General features: G+C 43.5%; 1 protein-coding gene and 1 long non-coding RNA gene across 2 annotated transcripts; both read right to left on the bottom strand.

The window, feature by feature from the left end:
• Positions 1-440: 440 nt before the first annotated feature.
• Positions 441-13,354, bottom strand: LOC309878484 (acyl-CoA (8-3)-desaturase-like). Its single transcript, XM_082761038.1, has 12 exons — positions 13,113-13,354; positions 10,391-10,501; positions 9,637-9,834; positions 8,691-8,792; positions 8,392-8,520; positions 6,960-7,020; positions 6,755-6,831; positions 5,832-5,929; positions 5,427-5,523; positions 4,697-4,776; positions 4,172-4,297; positions 441-3,202 (listed from the first exon to the last, which is right to left on the bottom strand). Exons 1-12 carry the CDS (start codon positions 13,305-13,307, stop codon positions 3,151-3,153), a joined length of 1,326 nt encoding a protein of 441 aa, XP_082617164.1. The 5' UTR covers positions 13,308-13,354; the 3' UTR covers positions 441-3,150.
• Positions 13,355-14,050: 696 nt separating this feature from the next.
• Positions 14,051-19,237, bottom strand: LOC309878485. The gene is made up of 3 exons (XR_014317565.1): positions 19,161-19,237; positions 17,963-18,108; positions 14,051-14,359 (listed from the first exon to the last, which is right to left on the bottom strand). It is a non-coding gene; the product is annotated as an uncharacterized lncRNA (long non-coding RNA).
• Positions 19,238-22,330: the final 3,093 nt, after the last annotated feature.

The following is a 22,330-nucleotide window of genomic DNA, read 5'->3' as shown; positions in this document are numbered from 1 at the left end:
GGGGTAGCTTAAATGTATTTGAATTTTCAAAATTAAACATCCAGATATTCATGTTCTGACTCTGGGCATTCAAGATAAAAAGCCACACGCTGGGCAACACCAGTACTTCAACATTGGTGAGTATTTACAACTTACTTGACATACAAGCACATTTTTTTTCCTACTTACCTCTCTTGTCACAATTCATCTGATAAGTACTTTCAAAGAAAGCTTCATGTACTGAGCTGAAGCCTCCAAAACACACCGGAAGTACTTGCATTCTTATAAAGTATATATTTGACTAGAACGCTCTATCCAGCCACGAGAGAAACACAAGGTCAGTTCTCTCTTGTGTCAAAGATCAAAAATTTGTCCTGACAAAAAAGGAAAAGTACCTTTCTTGCCTCTTGAAACCATTCTTACATGTCTGAATTAAAGATTCACCGGTCCACAGAAAAAAGCAGAAGTGAACTTTACTTCTAAACCTGTTAATTACAGCCAAAATACAAGACATAGCATTCTAGCACCACTTGCTACCAGGATTATCTGTGTGGTTCATCCAGTAGTCAAAATTCAGTGCTGTGAAATTTGAGTTAGGGAGATGCAATCCCTGTAGAGGATCTTCGGGAAACATCCTTGTCCAACTTCTTGCATGTGCATGAAGAGCCTAGCCCAGGATATTCCATTGTAGAGCTGAGACATTAAACAACAGCTGTCCTAACATAAAAAGATTTTTGTCTTCTGTGGCCTATGGCCAACACTCCAAGGTCAAAGAAAACTTTTGGCAGTGCTCAGCAACACAGATCTTTAAAAGTGACTTCTTACGTGCTGAAATGATTTAAAATGCAGTCAAACGTCAATCTTTCACCCACTCTCCATTCCACAACTGGGTGATACTGCCCAGGAAATAAAGAGCAGCCAAAGCCACGAGGCTTGCTCCTGCTGCTGTGAGATAAACAGAGCCACTCTGAAGTTTCACCTGAGAGCTAACAGCCTGTTGAAGGGAAGTCCTCAGAACAGCTCTTGATTTCGTAAAACATGTACATTGCTACATATGTAATAGTACAACTTCTAGGAGTCAGGGATCATTTTTCTCTCTCATCATCCTGGTGGAAGAACTGGTGTATGGTTTTATTTTAATAAGATTCATTTTGGTTTATTATTTGTACTGCACACTTCACACAAGTTACAAAGGACAAAGTTAAGTGCTCCCTTCCCCTGAAATACAAATGCTGAGGTTTATGACAGATCTCTTTCTGCAGCTGTGGACATTTATTCCACATTTTAAAGAGTGCTGAATCTTGCACAGACATTTTACTGTGATGGCAGCAGTAATAAGCAAGGTAAAGAAATTTATTATTTCTTCCATCAATAGTTCTAATAAGAAGAGGGAGAGAAACACACAAGCAAAAACAAGGTATAAGAGTTGTAGGGCCTCAGCTGGGCCTTTGTTGGCTCATTTTTTTCATAGTTTTTAATCAACACTTATCAATGATTTTATGATTTTTTTTTTCCATTACATTTTTTTTTTCTGCATTTAACAAAACCTTGGCCTGAAGAGATGCATTTCTTCTATTCCCTCGCAAGCCATACTCCTTTTTGACACTGACCAGGGAAGGCACTGTTATCTTCCTCAAAATCAGCCCTTCTAGGGCACTAACCCACCTGTTATTGAGGTAACAGGTCATGGAAAGCTGTCAGGCACACTGTATTAACAGTTAGTAGATTGGCAAAGAAGAGAACACCGAACAGGTGGAAAATTACCTTCTTTATCTACATGAGAAACAATAGAAAAAGAGGATTGGTCCCAGAACACACAGAGAAAAAAGCTAAAGGCTTAAAGGCAAAATGGTAATGAAGACATTTTCATTACTGGTATGCCAAGAGCTATAGCCCATTTGGTGTAGTAAAGGAAAAGACACCAGGGAAGGCACTACGGCTAATCACACAGTACATGCCTTTGTGGGGTGCGTTTTGAATGTGCATCATCCAACAGAGAAAGTTCAGTAATATTTTGGCTGATGTGCGCCTATGGGTATGCAGCCTGCTGACTTTTGCTGGTTGAAAAGTTAAAAATAATTTAAACAGTATCCTAAACCCTAACATTTTTACAACTCAATCAATTTTGTCTGCAGGTAAGACAGGTACACTTGATACTCCCTGTGCCAGAAGTTCCGAGTTCTCTCAGCTTAACAAGTCATCCATTTGACCACGCTTTCAAAACTAAGTGAAGCTTCAGGTTGGCAACAGACTGGTTATCCTTTTGCTTCCTTAGGGATCCCTACGTGGGTTGAGTTGCGAGCACGGGCGTTCCATATTTCTGTTATCTCTTCTCACTTTCAGTAATTGGTTCAGTAACACAGAAGTATGGCGCTGTGAAGAACACTTGCAGATACTCCATGGGAAATCACACATGGGCAAATAACTCAGAGGCCTTCAGCACAGAAGAGATGTGCAGGGGAGCATTCCCACAGACAATGGCATGCCAAGCTCTCACATTTACAGGCCTGGGGAATAACCTGTTCTTTCCTGTTTCTCTGCCTTAGTTAGGTCTCTAATTTCTTCATGCTTATTCCTACAGAATTGCTCCCTGCACCTTTTTTTCCTCCTCACCTGTTCACATACATACTGGCATGAGCTCTCATATGCTCCCTACTGCCCCCTTGGTTTGGGTACTTCCATTGCCATTGCAAATTGCACATGGGTTTTTGAAAGCGTAGCACCTACAGTTTCTTCTTTTTGCCTCCGCATTTCAGTAACTCCCATTGCATGTTGTCTCAGCTTTCTTACTACATTCATAATGAGAGCCACCTCGCTATGTTTCTTAAGAGACTTCCCTCCTATGTACTCAGTAAATGTAGTATCAGCAGATAGAAGGCAATCTGTTCCCAGCCCCAAAGAAACCTCTCCAGCTTGATGGAACATAAGCTCCTCCATTCTAACTTTTCCTTGTAACTCAAGCCCAGAGAAGAGAAATCAAAAAAGCACAAGAAGAATTAAGAACACACCTTTTTTAAAAGTCCATTAAATCACATTCATCACTAGAATTAAGCTGTGTCATCTCCCCACCTCTGGCTTAGCCAGCTCTCTCTCCTTTGTGCAGTATCTTCCAGGTGATCACCACAGGAGGCACCAAGGGTGGGGAATTCCTCTGTAAGGATCCGCTGCTTCTTATTTATGTAGATAGGCATCTAGCCAGAGCTCCCCTGAATCTTTCAAAGAGCTGCCAAGAGAGAACCACATTTTCTTACAAACAAGATAATGAAATACTGCAGCCAGGGAATATAATCTCATGGGACGAATTCCCTTCTATAAATTAAGCAAAAGAAACCCTTAGAGACAAGGTAATGTAGTCTACAGCTCCTTGGAAAACATTAAGAAGAAACAAACCACATGGTCTACATCAGACCAAGACTGGAAGGTTAAAGCAAACAACTTAAGTAGAATTAAAACAAAAGGAGCAAGCACGGCAGAAGAGAAACACAAGCTGTTGAAGGACAGGGGAAAGGAGGCAGGTTCCCTTCTCCAGGCTTTGCTGTGCGCTAGCTTGGCTTCAGAATGTTTTAAGAATGTTTTTCTTCACTGAGAGGGTGCTCAGGCACTCGAGCAACCTCCCCAGGGAAGAGGTCACAGCATTGAGCCTCTAAGAGTTCAATAAGCATTTGGTCAACGCTCTCAGACACGTGGTCTGATTTTTGAGTGGTCCTGTGCAGATCCACTAGTTGTATTCTATGATCCTTGTGGGTCTCTTCCAACTCAGGATATTCCATTATTCTATGACTTACCAAAGGAAAAAGAAATATCTGGAAGGCTGAGGGAGGGAAAGAAAGGGTAACAAAAGAGCATGAATGACAGTTGAAACTCATCTCTCTGAAAACATCTCTTTCCCTGGAGCATACTCTGAGACACAGGCACTAGATCTAGCATCCTACTGACTGAAAGCAGACGTGAACAAAAGGGACTCTCCATTAGGTCATTCATACCGATACCTTCTCCTGCTGCTACTGAAACCAGTGCCATGACTGAACACTTTTCCAGTCCCATTCACAGCCAGCCATGCTATCTACAGCTATTCACAGAACTTCTTCTGTGATTCAAGTTGGCTGCCTCTCCACTTCCCACGTGTCTTGCTTGTTCACTCTGTAATATTGGACAGCCCTTCACCCAGGGAATGCATTGGGTTGATACGTACTGCACTATATCTGCAAAGGCGGTGAGCAGTGGCTTGCAGTGGTACTCAATGCCATGTTTGGCACACAGGGACTTCACCAAAGGGGCCACCTTCCAGTAATTGTGTCGAGGCATTGTAGGGAAAAGGCTGTGGAAGAGAATATGGTGATTTCATTGGCATTCAATGCCCCACAGAATTCCTACACCTCTTCTGTACCTGAGCTTAGGAGGCATACTCAACCTCCCTCTGTGCCTATAGCCATTATCACTATCAGTACTATCCATGAAGCTGGCAATTCTCTATCACTCCTGTGCCATGCTACTCAAATCCAAAGGGGTGTTGGTGCTCCCTAGTGCTCCACAAAGTTTATGACCATCATTTGGATTTCCCATTTCCTCCCCATATTAAGAATACAAAATTTACCCCCATTTTCCTTTGTTCTTGTCTTAGCTGATAAAGAAAGATGGATCTTGAAGGCTCTTTAGGTCTATTGTAACTAGCACTCCCCCAAATTCTCTCACATTCCCAACCCATGCTTCAACTCACTGGTGCTCGATTTGGAAGTTCAGATGTCCACTAAACCAGTCGTTGAATAAGGACTGATGAACATTACAGGTTGCCTGGAGCTGAGAGAAAAAAAAAATAAATAAAAAAATAAAAAAGATAACATTTAAGTGTTTTGTTTTTGTTTTTGTTTTTTAGGAACGCTCCTTCTCTTACATTTGTCAGACAACATTAAAAGGTACAAGTTCCTTATCATCACGTGCCTCCTGATTGAATATAACAAGTCCAAGAGCCATCTCTAGTCAACATAGATGGTCATGTTGTGGTATATGATTGTTAGGGACATAATTTAGGAGAACAGACTTGACTTCCCCAGTAAGATAAGCAACCATAACTCACTGTACAAGTCCCTTCACATCTCTCACTTTGAAGAAATGTGTAATGCCTTCAAAGCTGAAATGAGACACAGCACAGAGAAAGAGAGATCCAGCCTTCATGCATGGGAAGATCTCCATCTGAAGACCACTGTAGCATCTCTGGTTCTTTTCCCTGAGAGATCTGCTTAGCATCTGAAGCCTCCATCCCACTTCTGCCTACTTTCTTTGCACATATCACTCACTTCGCACAGTGAGAAGAAAACATAAGCAGCTTGTGCTATCAGCTCTCGTCACTGCTGCGATCAACCGTCTTGGGCAATACCCAAGAGAGTTACGTACCCCGATCGATAAACTCTATCATTGAAAGTCACAGCTCTCTGTAAAGAAGGTCTTACCTGGGTAGAGAACCAGTCCACGTTCTTATCATAATCAATATGCATTGGGATGTGATTCATTTGTGTGACCCAGACAAACCAGTTACTCTCTATGAACCTGTGCACACAAAACACACACAAAAAACAACTAATCTCACACCCATGCTATAACAAGTCAGTACAAAACACTTATTCATGTAAGATGGTCATCATTTGATAAAGTTAACACCAAACATCTTTTCAGTAGATGGAGCCTATGCAGACCTTCTACAGGCCCACGCCAAACCAACCACCTCTGTCTCGCTGAAAGGAATAAGGGGGCAGAAGAATAGACAGCAGATGGAAAAGATAACCAGCAGGCTGAAGAAATGCTGCCATGAAGGGAACCAAGTAGAAGAAATGAAGGAATTTGAAGTTGAATGATACCTGACTAACAGATGAAGCCCCAGGATACCCTTCACACCCAGCAAGGGCAGGTAGGTGAGAAAGAATCTGATGTAGAAGGTCAGCATCCAGGCCAGGTCCTGGAATACAGGAAACAGATAAAACTTCATTACTAAAGATATTAAATAGTACTGGTCCCAGTATAGACCCCAGAGGGACAGCACTCATCACTGATCTCCCCCTGGAGGTTGAGATGTTGAGCCTTTGTCTGCACCTCTCTGGATGTAGCCATCCAGCCAACTCTTTATCCACCAAACAGCCCACCCTTCAAAGCCATCTCTCTCCGATTTAGGGGCAAGACTGTTGTGTGGGACCATGTCAAAGAAGTCCAGGTAGATGACATCAGTTTTTCTTCCCTTGCCTATTGATGCAGTCACTCCATCACAGAAGGCCACTAGATTGGTCAGGAACAATTTGCCCTTGGGAAAACCACATTGGCTGTCTCACAGTGCCTCTGTATCTTCCATATGCCTTAACATAGCTTCACAGAGGATCTGTTCCGTGATCTCTTCAGACACAGAGGTGTGGCTGACCAGTCTATAGTTCCCAGGGTCCTCCTTTCTACCCTTTTTAAAAATGGGACTGACATTTCCCTTCTTCCATTCACCAGGAACTTTACCTGACTGTCGGGTCTTCTCAAATATGATGGAGAGAGGTTTGGCTGCTACATCAGTCAGTTCTCTCTGGGAACACCTTTTGTTACCCAGCTGTGAATGGATCTTCATAGAAGAGAAGGACTGCATGGAAGGCAGACTCTGTCCCCCAGCAAACATTTCCCTGATCACATACCCCACCTCCTTGACACAAACAGCTCAGAGTTCCTCCCAATAACGCCTCATTTCCTACACTGAAATGTATCCACAAAACTAGGAAAAGTCACCACTGGCAAAATGGAGCTAACTTACCACCCACTGTTTCCTCTGTACCACAAAGTAGAATATGTACCACTGGAAGTAAAGAGGCACCAGAGCTGGGGGACCAACTATAACAAAGAAAGAGATTGCAGAGACATTAACCATACTAGTGTGATAAAAACATTGAGATAAACTGGAAAAGTAAGGGCTTGAGAAAATGCTGTCCATAGAACTGCATAAAGGTAGGGTTACTCACTGATGAAGAAGTACTTGTGCTGGTGGTTATAAGGCATGAATTTCTTCTTTTGGACACCAAGCTGTTAAAACAAGTAAACTATTCAGGCCACAAAGACATCTAAAGACATTTGTGCACACACTCCTATCTACTTTCTCAAAGAAACGCGTACTTAGATACCTCCTAACCTTTGAAACAGGTATCCTACCAAATCATACCAGCATCCACCATGCCATTGGCTTCATTTTTCACTGGTACTTCAGCCTACAACTATGATATATTTTCTGAAAACCTCCTCACCATGCATTGGAGGCACAATAGGTTGGGTAGTCCCTTGCAGCACAAACAGCAAAGTGCACTTGAAGCTCTTTCCCTACAGAGGGCACAGTTGCTTAACAACATTCACATCGAAAACCACACAAGGCACAGAGAACAGCTTGCTGCCAGGATAGAGCTCCATTAAAAAGGAAAACCTGTGATACTATTAACGAAGACAGCATGTAGAGCTCCCACCTACTTACAGTTAGTCTCCAAAGCAGAGAAATTAGCATCTAGACATTAAACTGTGTCTACAGGAACACGAGTGAACAGATTATCCTTCAAGACTGCTAATTTTTTGGTGTTCACTGTATAAACATAACAGATCACATCACTGACTTCCCTGAGGGACTCCAGTACATCCCTGCACATGTCCAAACTCATTCTGAACAGCAGCCCTCTTTTCAACATTTGTGGAGCTGCTACCAGCAGCCACATGTTCCTGCCTCTTCTTTTGTGATGGTTCTAGTGATCACTTTGATTATGATCCCAATTTGAATTAATCATGAAGACAGGAGGCTTAGGTTCTGATTCAGAAAGCGTTTTTACAGCTCTGTTGTCAGGTATATACATCACTGTGCTGGATTTAATGTATTTAACTTAGAGTGTGTAAGGATTCATCTGAAGTTATACACATGCCTTAAGTATTTATCCACATAATGCAAAGCTAAGAACTAGAACATAATACACATCAAATTTTCAGACCCTTAATTTCAAATCAGAGAATTACATGAACTTGTCATTATGACAAATATTTCGTCTTAAGCCATTTTCTGGATGTACTCATTTTACAGGAGCATGTGGTTTTTTAAAACCTTCAGAAAAAATCTGGAAAATTTCAACCCACAGCAAGAATGTATTAAGGCAAAAAAAAAAAAAAAAAAAAAAAAAAAAAAAAAAAAACATAGAAAACTGCTGCAGCATTAAGTATATGGAAGTTACTGATGCGTGAGGATTTTGTTTCTTCTGCTTTTTTTTTTTTTTTTTTTTTTCTTTCAAAGGCCACTAAAGCCAAGACACACTTTCAACAAATTCCTGAAATACTGAGACCAAACCAAGGGGTCACTAGTCTCCCAGCTCTCTGCAGCTTTCCAGAGCTGCATGCTGCAGCCTCTCAGATTTCACCAGGTCTCACCTCTACAGAGAGTGTTTTTCCCAAAGCAAAAAATAAGGGATGCATGTTCACATCAGGGTCCTTTCGGAAGCAGTTGGGTTTAGCATGGTGCTGGAAGTGGAGGTGATTCCACCAGCTGGCTGGTGCTCCCTGCAGGAAGGGATGAGAATATAATGCCATTAAAAAATTGTATCTTCCGCCCTTAGTCCTCCCTCCCAAGCAGTTCCTTGCATTTCCTTCCTTCTCATACTGAGATTGTTTTTGACTGTAGAGACTCCTAGGCTAGTCTCTAGCAGCCGCTCTCAGCACTGGCTGCTCACCTTCAGATGGCCGATCACAAATTTATGCACCAAGTGGTTCCATCTGGATTCGCTGAAGACTGAAAGATGTCCAAAATCATGCTGGAGCCAGCCAGCCTGGGCCTGGAAAAGGAGGGAAAAAAAAGAAAGAAGAAAGAAACAAACAAAAAAAAATCAGTCCTGCTGGGAAAAGAGTTGGGAACTTCTGAAAAGGGGGTTCTCTTCACTTAACGATTCCCACTCTCCTCATGACTTTATCACTGGCTAACAAGAGCACCCTGTCACAGAGAAGCATTTCCATTACTGATACCCCATCCAAACAATTACCAATTACTGTATACCAGTGCAGTCCAGACTCTGCCTAATGACTTTTGCTCACAGACCCTTGTTTTCATGAGGAAAGAAAAAATCAGGAAAAACGTAACACAGCTAAGAAACAGCTTTTATTCTCTTACAAAACTGCACTGGAATTGGCAACGAAGTTTCCTTTAAGGAACAGCTTGCTGCTGCCTCCTCTGAGTAGTTGTAATTCCAGGAGGATCAGCTGGCCACAGAAGAAATAGCTGGGGCTTTCAGAGCTGTTCTGCTCTCTCTCTAATTCACTGTAGGTTCCCATGGGAACACAGCAACTTGGCTCACGCACAGTTCCTTAGAGTTCTGACACAAGGGACCTCAGAAGTGTAGCATGGCTTACACAGAACGAAGAAGGCTGGGAATAAGGAGGGCTTTGACAGGCTACGGAAAGCAAAAAAGCAGCGGGAAGCCCACTCTACCTAAAAATCATGTCATGGTACTGTAACTGCCCCCTCTGTGGAACTCAGGGAGAAGCAGACTTTTGAGAAGTCCACAAAGATCAAGATTTCCCCTGTGCTTATGGCAACGTGGACCTCATTCTCAAAGGACTGGCTTTTGGTGTTTCTGAGCCTGTTTTTTTTCCCCCCCTCCATTTCAGTGCCTAGTTGCTTACCTGGACAGTGCCTAGAAGCACCGCAGAGACGAGGAAAGGCACTGTGGATGATCCAAAATACCAGATGGTGAGCCAAGCTGCAACATCCAACAACAAGATGTGACAGAGATGCAGCATGAAAAAGGTGCGGTTGGGTTTGAGGAGTCCCATCTTCTCAACAGCTGCGCGGAGTTCACGGAAATCTTCTACCAGCTTTTTCTGCAGGGAGAGCCAACGGTGAGTGTGTCCTGGCCTGAAAATGCCTCAGGAACCCTGAGAGGAGCTCTGTTTCCCCTCTCAAGGAGAAATGTGGCAATGGCTTAAAGCTGAGAGTCAGTCACTTAAGAGACAAACCTTCAGTAGCTATTTTATGACCCCTGAGTATGCAAGTACCTCTGTGACAATGAGGAGTTTCTTTAGCTGACTTATTTACCCTCTCCATTCCCACCCACAGATGACGGACACTGCAATAGTAAAGGAAATTCTCTGCCGGTCTGAATTTCCTTTACACACCTGTCATTCTGAGCACAGCTCCTCTGTCTCTCTACAACAGGAAAGCTGCATAAGAACATGTCTCAGAGGCCCCAAAACCCTAGGCCACTACTAATGACATTAAGTCATGGGGAAGCCTCAAACTGACAATGATTCCACAAGACACCATCATTACTATCAGTAACAAAATATCACTATTTGATGTACAGGAATCTCAGGCTGCCAGTAAGAGAAAGTAAACAGCAGAGTTTTGACACAAATAACAGGTTTTTAAGGCACTTACATTCTTGCTGGGCTCAAAGCTGGGTTGATCTGGTGCCAACTCCCCAATCAAGAGGGGGCTCATGTACTTTCTCACCAGTGCCTTGTCAGGATGAAACGCTATGAAAGGATCCTGAAATACAGATAGAAGAAGGGGATGAGAAAAACAACACTTCAGGTGATGGCAAATGAAAGTTTTTCATGATATTTAGTAGAAAGCATCCCAATTAATGGATCTGGCCCACAGCATAAGACATGGGCATATTAGAACAAGTCCAGAGGAGGGCCACAAAGACGATCTAAGGGCTGGAGCACCACTCCTTATAAAGACAGGAGTTGGGGTTGTTCAGCCTGGAGAAGAAAAGGCTCCAGGGAGACATAGCAGTCTTCCAGTACCTCAAGGAGGCCACAGAAAGGTTGAGGCGGAACTCTTTTTCAGGAAGTGCAGTGACAGGACAAGAGGGAATGGCTTTAAACTAAAAGAGGGTGGGTTTAGATTAGATATTAGGCAGAAATTCTTTACAATGTGGGTGGTGAGGCACTGGCACGGGTTGCCCAGTGAAGCTGTGGATGCCCCATCTCTGGAAGTGTTTGACAGGCTAGATGGGGCTTGGAGCAACCTGGTCTGGTGGGAGGTGCCCCTGCTCATGACAGGGGAGTTGGAGTTAAATAATCTTTAAGGTTCCTTCCAGTCCAAACCATTCTGTGATTCTGTGCACAGCTCACCAATAAATACCAGCTCACTTCCACCTAACTTCTGAATCTTAACACTTCACGTGCTGTTGAACCTCAAGATATATCATCTGAACCATATACTCCCATCTGCCTTTTGCCTTAAGCATCATTCTTATTTGTGCTGGCACTACATACCGTGAAATAAAAGTCAGACCGGGGAGAAAAGCAAAATGTTAGCACAAAAACTCAAGGACCTAGGTGAACTGGGAAGAATAATGGGACAAGCAGGACACAGATGGTGGCAGCTCCTGCTGACCCACACCAGTCTCTCAGAGGCCCCACGCTGCTCCTGACCTGCCTTCTTGGCAATCTCCAGCACCCACCCTTCCTTTAAAAGATCTCTAGTTAAGAAATGGGTTGAAAAGGAGGCTGATGCAGCTAGCTCCAGGTCAGCTCTGTTGCACTTCAGATGTAGCATCACATATGCAAATAAAGGAGGGAAAGAAGTGAATAAAGGAGTTAATGTGAATAAAGGAGGGAAAGAAGAGAAAGGCATTTCATTTGCATTTTCTCACTGAAAGAGAAAAAAAAAAAGGGGGAGGTGTATGTGGGCCGGCCAGAGAAGGATGGTACCACACATTTAGACCAATCGTTACAATCAATGCAGGCTGTAAAACCTGGCAGAGCAGTCTCAATGGGAGGCTGAGAAACGGAGGACTACATTCTAGAAATCAGAGCGCTGTAGTAGCACGTGGCAAACTAGAAGGAAAACTGCTCTTTCTTTACTTGTTTTCGGGTGTATTTTTTGTTAGGGGGGCAAGGAAGGAGATTGTTTCTTGTGTGTGTTTTGTTTGTGTTTTTTTTTTTATTTAATGGAATTTACTTGGCTCATGTTCCTGAGAGGTCAGCAGTTCAGTTGCACCCAGCAGCGACACAGATCATAATGCCTAAAGAATGCAGTCGGATACAATCACACCACCCGGCTGCGTCCAGCCCTACACGCTGGCAGCCACCACGAGCTATGTGTTTCTGATCACACAACAGCAACGGAGCTTACAAAATGCATGTGCATGTCCTGACCTCCTGAAGTATGTGCAAATTCACGTATTATCTTTGGCTTTACGCTACATAGATATGAAGGAGTGAAGGAAAGCACTAGGTCTCAAGTGTCATCTTTTCTGCTCAGTGCCTAGTGTTAGAAGGGACTAAAAGGAATTGAAACATAATCCGGCAAAGCACTTGAGATGGAGCTTCATATCTCATACCTGCCCCAGGGTCCGGTTACTTACACCTGGAGAAATGCACGCTTTTTTTTATTTTGGGGGGAAAAGACACAGGCAGACAACCAGAGGAACCACAGTCTACCACACGCCTCACTTTCAGCTCTAACAATGATTACTCACCTTTGGCATTCAGACAAAAACGATTTTTCAATAAGATTTCGCCCGCCTATAATCTCATGGAAACACTGTGCTGGCTTTTTGAAGGTAGGGGCTTACCCTGCTCCCACATAACCCTTCGAGGAGCTAGGTCTTAGCCTTGCAAGGAACAATTCTTCAAAAGCTGGGTCCTACAGCTGCAAGGAATCGTTCTTCCTGTGCTCACAGCAGCAAGCTCAGGTGTTTGTTTCCAGATCTGGTCTGCGGCCAGGCGTGCACGAAGCGGGAGCGTTCCTGCTGCCTGTGTGTGTCCTAAACCCAGCTGGATTCACGCAGCCAGCTGCAGACACCGCACCTGTGCGCATCTCAGCTGCTCCTTCAGACGGGAAGGCGCGATGGCAGCCCCCCACAGCCCCAGCAGCACCCTGGGTGCCTCCACAGAGCCAACTGCAGAGCCTTTATGGTTGGGGAGCCCTCCAGGACCACCAGCTCCAGCCACCAGCACCACCACTGACCCTGTCCCCAGGCACCACGTCCAGCCTCTCCCTGAGCACCCCCAGGCTCGGTGCCCCCACCACCTCCCTGGGCAACCCGTCCCAGCGCCTGGCTGCAGTTTTTGAGCAGAAATCTCTCCTTATTCCCACCCTGAGCCTCCCCGGCACACCGTGACACCCCCCAGCCGCCCCTCACCGTGGCGTCCTGCCCGGCGTAGTGGCTGATGACCCGCGAGCCGCCGGGGTGCCGGCGGTGGAAGCGGCTGATGTCGTACACCTTCCTGTCGATCACCAGCCAGCGCTCCTGCGGCGGCGGCCCGCGGGCCGAGCGCTGCGCGATCTCCTCCCAGGTGAAGCGGCGGGGAGCCGGGGCCGGCCCCGGGGCCTCCATCTTGAGGCGCGATCGCGGCTCCGGCTCCGGCTCCGGGCCCGCCTGGGTTCGGCCGGCTCCGCGCCCCTCGCCCCGTCCCGCTAGCCCGCCCCCCATTGGCTGCCTCCGCGGCGAGGCCGCCCCTTCCTCCGCGCTCATTGGTCCGCGCTCGGCTTGTGCCCGCCCCTTTTCGCACCCCGCCCCGCGGGGGCTCTGCCCCCCTCAGGCACCGGGGGGAGGGCCCCGGGGCTGCTGTGGGGAGACCGGGAATGGGGGAAAATGAGCCCAAAACCGCGGCCAGCTGCCAGCACGGAGCTTCAAACAGCCCCGGGGATACCTCGTCATGCTGCTGCTGCGGCTGAGGAAGAAATAATTCGGAATATGTCATATGTAACATGAAGTATAACGTTAGCATTGGTGTTGGTTATCGATATAATTGGTAATTAATGTTAATAATTGTCGATGTTATTGATAATTTATACTAATTATCAATTATAATCGTTGATATATATCGATATGTAATTGTATTTATTTTATTATATATTATATATTGTATTATATACAATATAATGTATGATTATATGTCGTATAATATATATGTAATAATATACTATGTAATAATATACTTCATTATATTAATAATATTACTATATAGTATGTGCTATATTATTGCATTGTTTTATGTATTTTTATGTATTGTTTTATATGCTTTTATGTATTATGTATTACATGGTATATTACATTGTTATATATAACATATTGCATAATTTTATATATATATATATTTAAAAAAAAAAAAACTTAGAGTATATTATTTACCTAATAATTTTGGCTTGCTTAAGGACTGGTTGGCTGCAAGTTGCGTTCCTCAAGGTGTCGGTGCTGGCACGAGTGCTGTTGATGTGCCTCTGCCTGCAGCCAGGGAGATGGGAGATGCAGCTTGATCCAATTCACTGGTTGTGTCGCATCACATCGAGGCGATACGGGGGGGAGGAAGGGGCCCTCTGCAAGCCACAAGGGCAGGCTGGCAGGAACATCAGGTAGTTGCACACAAGCGAGTGTAGAGTCCTGTACTGTGAGGTAAAAGCATGGGGAAAGGATCAGAATATCAAGTCCTACACTACTTGGAAAGGACAGAGGCTGGGTGGTCAACATTATACGCCAGGTAAAGACACACAAACTGATACAATTTGCTCATCTGAGAAAATACCACGGATAGGATTCAGAGAAAGAAAGCAGAACAGACCAAGGAGCCACGCCAGAGGAAGGATGCACAGACTGTGCAGCGCTACCTGCACCCAAGGTGCTTCCTTTAGGACAATTTTATAACCTGTTTCTCATCATTTCTGGACTGGGGACCCCTCATCACTCCTTGGTTGCATTTCCCCTTCCCAGCACATCCACCTCTCTCTTCTGCCTCTCCTGCCTCCCCCTTCAGCCCATCTCGTCCCCATGGCTAGGTGTGCCCCATATCACATTATATCACATAATATCCCTGCTTGCACAGCTGAGAATGAGTCTTCAAACAAACACCCCCAGCAAACAGACTACTGAATAATCGTGGGAATTCACACACATACATTGCATATACATTAAAACGACTGCCTTCATGTACAGCTCCCTTATGGCCTTCACTCACAAGCCTCCTCTCTGAACTCTCATTGCTGATTCCAAATTTCTTTGTTTTCACTCACACCTTCCCATCTGACCTAGATAGAGCAGTAACTGTTGTCTGTAACCATAGAAACGAGGGATCACTAGACTGCATCCCCTCATTCTGAACATCACCCTGTTACTACACTGAGACTTTCCAGCCTGGAATTCTGTGCCTGCACAAAACACTGGATCAAATATAATTTTTTTTTTTTTTTTTTTTCCTTTAGCAATGCCACAGCTAATACCTCAAGTTAGGCATCTCTGTTTATACACATCTGTACTGTTGTCCTTGAAGGAAAAGGTTCTCTCCTACTCTCAGCAAAAAATAAATGTTGTTTTTTACTATGTTGGCTGCTGACTGTCTTGCAAACATAACCATAAAAGCATTGATAAATGATGCTTAGCATCTTAAATTCAACCATTATATTCAGAATAGCGCAGGAATAGTTTCTACGTCTTTCTGATTACCCATTGCACAAATGAATAATTGTCACAAGTTCAGTTAATGTTTTCAGTTTGACTTCTCATCATGAATATGGGTGGCACAGTTTTCCTTAAATACAACATCTGAAAAGAAAAAAAAAAAAAAAAAAAAGATTGTTCTTCTTATACAAACTGAGCCTTAGGAATATTTTTTAAGGGATCTTAACAGTTATCAAAAAATGTGACTGAGTTTGATAAAGTGCACTCTTGTTCCCCTTATAGGGCTCTTCTGATTTCAGCAGGACCAGAAGCTAAATGCAATGTTAACAACTTATTTACAGCTTTTCCCAGACAAATTATGTAATGGAATTAACATTAAAGCTTTTTCTGATACAAAATCATGGCTTTGTTTGTTCCCGCAGTAGATGATTCAGTCCAAGACATCTTGCAGGCTACTTGAACCATTCAAGTCTAGGCAGCGAGGGGTTCAATGTCCTGCTGCAAGCCTGCTCAATGGGCCTCACATTGGCAAGAATGAAGTCTTTGTAATAAAGAGTGCAAGGAAAAAACAGCTGCCATTATACACTTATTAACATCCTACATCCAGCTGTGACTACCTGCATTAACAGAGAGTCAGTCTTATATTTAATTGCTTTTTACCTAGGTAAAAACAGACCTGGCTGCTCCGTTCTTCCAGCAGCATTCCCTCTTTTCAGTGCTCTAACTTGTTTTACCTCCACTGCTCCCATCTTCATTTCTCTTTGTCATGTTCTAGCTATGACCCAGCTTCCCAGACTATCAAGGACCACTGAAAACATGAGGGAAGATACATGATTTTTGTTTCAGACTTCTGACCTGGCTGCAGTTCATTCCTAACATGGCTGGGGATCGCCACAAGTCAGGGATATTAAAACTCCTCGTGTCCCTACAGTCATGTGGCTGTAGCCGTTTCAGATACCCAGGTGACCTCGGTGATAAGGGATCACCAAGTACATGCATGTGCACCGTGGTGTGTCAGCAGAGAGGCTGAGAACAGGATCAAGGTGTTAAAGGAGAAAATGCTAGGATCAGGAGCAGCTCCTGTTTGAACAGCTGAAGATGTACAAGATGCAGACCATTGCCAATGCAATTAAAACAGTTACTCTGACGAAGCAAATGCAGGAGGAAACCATCAATTTTAGCATCGTTTTCATTATAAATTATTACAAATTAATTTATACTGATAAGGCAGTGCTAAAAACAGAACTTTTATTTCCTTTTTCTCATCCTGGTGGGTATTTGCAATGCCTGCTGCTTCCCATACCAATTAAGGGTGATTATGTAGTCTGCTTCCTTGGCATGCAGACCAGCTTGTGCCCTGACCTGACAGTCCCACATGGCCAATCCAAGATCCACTGCAGAAGGTGAAATTGATGCCAGTGCTGGCAGTATAATGTGATCTTCTGGATTTTCTTTGTTTGTTTGCCTTGTAAAGTTATCTCTCAGCCAAGACAAGTGTCACCAATTCTCTTCAAAATGCTAGTGTATGTCAGTGGAAATACTAATTATTTTTCTTTTTAAATCCTAAAAACTGCAGACAGACTGCATAATATGCAACAGCAGAAATCTTTCAGGGTGGTGGTGTTTCTTGCTCTTCAGCACTGTATATCCTATACCTATGTTTCATTCTGAAGCTCACACATCCCCAGTCTTTATTCAGCTACAACCATTCTCTGTGCCCTTCAAACACCTGCTCCATGTTCCTCCCACGTGCCCTTTACTCACTGCTCTCTTCTACCTGCTCCATTTTGCATCAGCTGCTGTGGAGCCTGCCAGACTTATTATTTAACTTCTGCACTGAACTCTGTAAGGGGACAAGACAACCAACACAAAAAAAAAGTATTTTCTAGTATTTTAATTCCTCAGAATCTGTTTCTTACCTTTACACCAGCAAACCAATGCACAACATAGAGCAGATACCTCAACTAGCATTCTCTTTCCCCTTTCCATGCTAGCTCAGCAAGATGGCCTTCACTTACTCATTAGCTTATGCATTTCTATACTACGCTGAAGAACAGATGTACCCATCTATGTGTTCCTCCCACAAAAACTACCATGCTTTGCACTTCTCCATATCCCCATTTCCATGCTTTACTACCTGCTGTATTTCTCACCATCTTTGCCCCTCTCTCCTGACTACCCTCATCAAACTCAGGGCCTTTGTGTCCATTGCACAAACTCTCCATGCTGCTAAAAAGCTGCACCACACAACAAACGCAGCCTTTCACCTAGTTGGCCACAGAACAACCCGTTCTCTCATTGCCTTGGCTGGTTTTGTGCCCCATGAGCCAAACAAACCCTAGAGCAAGTGCCACATAAAGCCTTGCCAACGTTACAGGCTGTGCTACAGAAAGATGATAGTGCTGGGATTTTTGTTTGTTTGTTGGTGGTTGTTTGTTTTGTTTTGTTTTTTGATAGAAACCTTTAAATGATTTGTCTTTAAGTTATTACACAATTATCTGTGAAATATCCAGGGCATCAAATGAAGAGATCAGTACGCAGACTTGGTATCAGTGTCCATCTCACGTATATGACAGACGATTCCAAAATGCACCTACCTTCTTGTCAATTCATTTCTCCCAGGGGAGGACATGCTCAGAGAAATCTACACTTCAAACCCAGAGTTCCCATCTGTAGCCAGCCATGCATTGATCATCCACTGCTTGAAGTCATCAGCTCTGAAGTATGAACTTCCACGGACTAACTGGAAAAGTTTTACATAAACAAGATAATTACTAATAAGAAATAGCCACCAAAATAATCTAATACCTTTCTTTTATTGACTAGACATCTGATGGACTATGACCATCAGTTCATGCTGTGAGCTACAAATAATCCATATCTTTATCTCTACAAGGTCAAAAGAAACCATGACTTTGAAACCACTTTTGGATACAGAGGACATAACCTTTAATTAGGACACGGAATGAGCAAAAATATTTCATGACTTTGCAAACTTAAATTCCTTTTAAAAAATCTGGCTTTGGAGTGGATTTCCCCACACAAGCTTTCTTTCTAATGATACAATAACCTTAGGGAAGTTTGAAGAAATGCATCCTAAAGAAAATTAATCATAGTGTGTTTTCTTATTTCTTATTTCTTTTTCTGTGTTGCCCAATGGCCCTCTTCCTCTTGTTAGACATCGCTATCCTCTTCAGCTTTGCAATCTTCTATAAAATAACACAGGTGAGAAAGGAGCTCTGGAGGGCTGTAGTCCAACCTCCTGGCTCCAAGAAGAGCTACTGTCTCTCTCAGCAGAGTCAGAGAATCTACAAAATCAGATCTTGAGTTGCTATTAACAGGAAAATCATTTGGATTCAATAATTTAAAGCTGTGCAGAATCTCATTCTGCAGAAGCAGCAGGGCAAGAGATGCTGCAGGCCTTTGTCCTGAACTGCTACCACAAGTGGAAGTGTTAAAGTAATTCAAATGACCCCGCAGATACACTATAAAGTACAGATGAAAACAAATAATAAATCTTCATACGCACTAAAAAGTTCATATCATTGTGTGGGGGCTGTACTACCGTATTTCTTAGCAAACAACACTTATAACAACCTGACTTTTACAGTTAGTGCCCTGTTTCAGAGCTGTAGACTGAAAATTCAAATAATCCAGAGAAATTACACTATACTCCCAAGCAGGAACTCAGAATATCTGTAGATACATCTCACAACAGGATCAAAGTAAAAAGAGAATAGAGGTCTCTCAGAGTTGCTCCTAAATAAAATGTTCAGACATGTTTTCTCCCCCTACCTCTTTCTGTTTGCCTTCTATGGTGGAGCTCTCTTGTAAAAAGATCGGCAGAATGCAAAAGGCGAAAAAGTGATGACCTGAAAAAAAAAGGCAGAAATATATATTCATGAAAAAGGTAGGTGACTCTCACTGCTGATAAGAGTTTATGTTTCTTTAGACATAATTTCTCATTTCATTGCATCTGGAGTTCCTTAAGTGCAACTTCAGCACTAAATTCCTCTGTACTCTATCAGGCATGGTTCACTAAAAAACATTTTTTAAGCCCCCATCCAAAATCACAAGAAAACAAACTAACATGTCTCTGCGTGATTGACTGACTGATTTGCTGCATTTGCAAATAATTATCAAGTAACTTTATCAATGGGAGAAAGGAAAAGAATAAGAGGAAGACAAAGAGGCTAATAGCTTGATAGTTATGCCTTTCACAGAAGTGCACCAATATCTTTTTAATAACCACCCCTTCTGACTTCCCAAAGAGGCAATTGCTAGGATATTTAGTTGCTCTCCCCCTCCTGCAGTGACGTCCCATTGACAGCACATAGTTTTCAAGTCCCAGCTCTCCCTCACTTACCCTGCTGAGTACCAAAGCACCAGACAAGCTGGTATGAAATCCCATGCTTCACAACACTGCTCCTGGTATTTACTGATTCCTGTTGCAAAATCTTAAATAAATGGAGTGCTTCAAAAACAGAAAAATCTGGGCACATTAACCTAGCCTATGTCATTCCTGTGACATCCTTTCCTTTTTTATATATATATTTTCTTTTACTAAACAGAAACATTCTGAGGATGATAGCACCTAAACGCAAAATGAATATATCTAAAGCATTTCTGTTTGTCCCTTTCATTCAGTTCCATGTTTACCACCAGACTCTATCACTCTTTTTCATGTTTCTTTCCCTTTGGATTCTTCTGGGTGAGGGTGCTTTTTCCCTGCAATCTCAGCCCACCAGTCCAACCCAGGCTTCCATTCAGGATCCATTATTTGTTATACAAGTCATTACAGCCCCTGTAATCGGTCAGTGAGGCTGCTCAACATTTCACATCACCAAGCCCCAAATCCTCCAGGGTGGACAGATAAATTATTTGCTGGCAGGGTTTCTTCCTAGGAAACAACAATGACCAGTCAAGGAAAGAAGCAATGGGGTCTTCCAGACAATTGTCTTCTTCTGGACATCCTCTCTGGGAACCTGCTTGGTTTTAAACAGTTTTCAACCAAAGCCACTTAAACTGGTGACCCTGCCTAAGATGGTGTTAGCACTGGTTGAAGCACACTTGATGAGGTCAGGAGCTGCATGCTCAGTGCACATGTACATGCACATACAAGCCTTCTTGACGTACATTGCAGAGTGATATTTATTGGATTTATCAATGATTTACCTACTATATTATCTAGTAGACTCTGAAGTTATAAACTAAAAGCTACAAGGTAAAAAGTTTTTCTTAAAAAAGGAGGGGGTAAGAAGAATGAACCATTTATCAATGGCAATTAGTTCCCAGGATAAACCAGAAATAACAGAAGGAACAAGGTTTTAGTATGCACCTGTGCAAGGTCGCACAGATAGAAGCACGTGGACTCCACCGAAAAACCACAGCGGCGGCAGCCTCCAGGTGCATGATTACGAGCAAAGGCAGGCTGTGAGGGCACACCCTTAGCACTACAAGGCTTAAAGCATCCAGCGTGCTGTTTGACAGCACCAGTGGGATTGGAATCCTGAAATTCAAAGGACACAGCACAAAAATTAAGGGGGAAAACTTTTCCCGCGTGACATGCGGCAAGTTTCAGCTCCACTTAAATAGCGTCCTTCTGACATGAATAAATGTCAGAGGTCTATTTTGAACCAAACTAAATAAAACTAGCAAGTCTTAGGAAAACATTCCTTTCATTTTTGACTTCCATCATCCCACACCACAGAAAAGGCTGCTTGATAGTCTGAGGTTCTCATGCAGCATAAGACCAGGCAGAAGCAGAAGAAACCTACAGCATGCCTTGGCATGAGGACAGCACCAAGTGATTCCCACTGGTATAGAAGCAATGGGTGTGTTTTCACTTCATTATAGTCTCCATTCCTATAGCCCGTGTAGGGAGCGTAGGTGGGAAGGAGGAGAGGAGAAAAAGATTTTTAATGATTCAGTCACTGTTCCCAGCAAGCCCATGGCAGCAGGCAAAACCAGAGCACGCTTATCCGTGCTTGCTCTAAACTAAGGCTGGTTCTGGACAGGAGCACAAGAGCACCAGGGCTGGAGATGCATCTTGAAGTTTCACTTAAGGAGGTGGTCTCTTATCTTATGTATAAGCTCCTTCTTTCAGCAGAAACATGGAGTAGATGGCTGAAGAGTAAATAAATGCATAGAATTTAAAACATTTGATAGTTTACCAAATGTTTCCCCCCCCCCCTACTTTTGCAGACACAGGGCTACTGAAACACAAGGCAAACGAAGGTCCAAGCCACTGAACCTAGCCTTGCTCTTGTCCTAAGATCTGATCATAGGGCAGAAAAACACTTCCATTCTCTTAACTCAAGAGGGGCAATCTGTAGACTAAAACGTTTGAACAGCTCATGTAGGAAGTCTGCTTAAAAACAGCTAGAGCCTCTAGAGAAAGGAATAATAAACCTTCCACTTACTAAAGCAAACAGCCACAAGTAAGGATACTTAGTGCCAGGAAAGCTGCAGATCATGACTGCCTTGCCCTGGAGAGCAGCCACAGATATCCCCAGATGTGAGATAGGCATCAGCAAAAACGCTGGCCCATTGTTTTTGCTCCTGCACTGCAACGCCTTGCATAACCTAACGACAAGGATTATTTTAGCATAGAGTGCCCCACGGCAAGGAAGAGGCTGCGCTTTCTCCCCTGTGAATAAAGCATCGCCCTGAGCGGGGGATCGTTAGCTGAGCCTGTTGTGAGCAGAACAAGCAGGTCTTGTGTGATGGAAGGAACTGTGGAGCCTGACAGCCTCTGAGTCTGCAGGGCAGAGCGAAACGATGTAAATTTCGGGCAGGACACCGATATCAAACATCCCCTTTTGAAGTGCAGCGCTAGTTGAGAAGTAAGGCAGTCAGTGATTCTCGGAGAGAAGAAAAAAAGAAAAAAAGAGGAGGAGGGGGGAAAAAAAGCTTTTTAAAGCAGGAGCCAAAGTCCTGATGAAAAGAAAACAAGACAAAAAAAG

This window comes from Aythya marila (genome assembly GCF_965140915.1).
Source record: "Aythya marila genome assembly, chromosome: 5".
Lineage (NCBI taxonomy): Eukaryota > Metazoa > Chordata > Aves > Anseriformes > Anatidae > Aythya > Aythya marila.
Note: the sequence above shows the minus strand (reverse complement) of the source record. Positions and strands in the feature narration are given on the sequence as shown.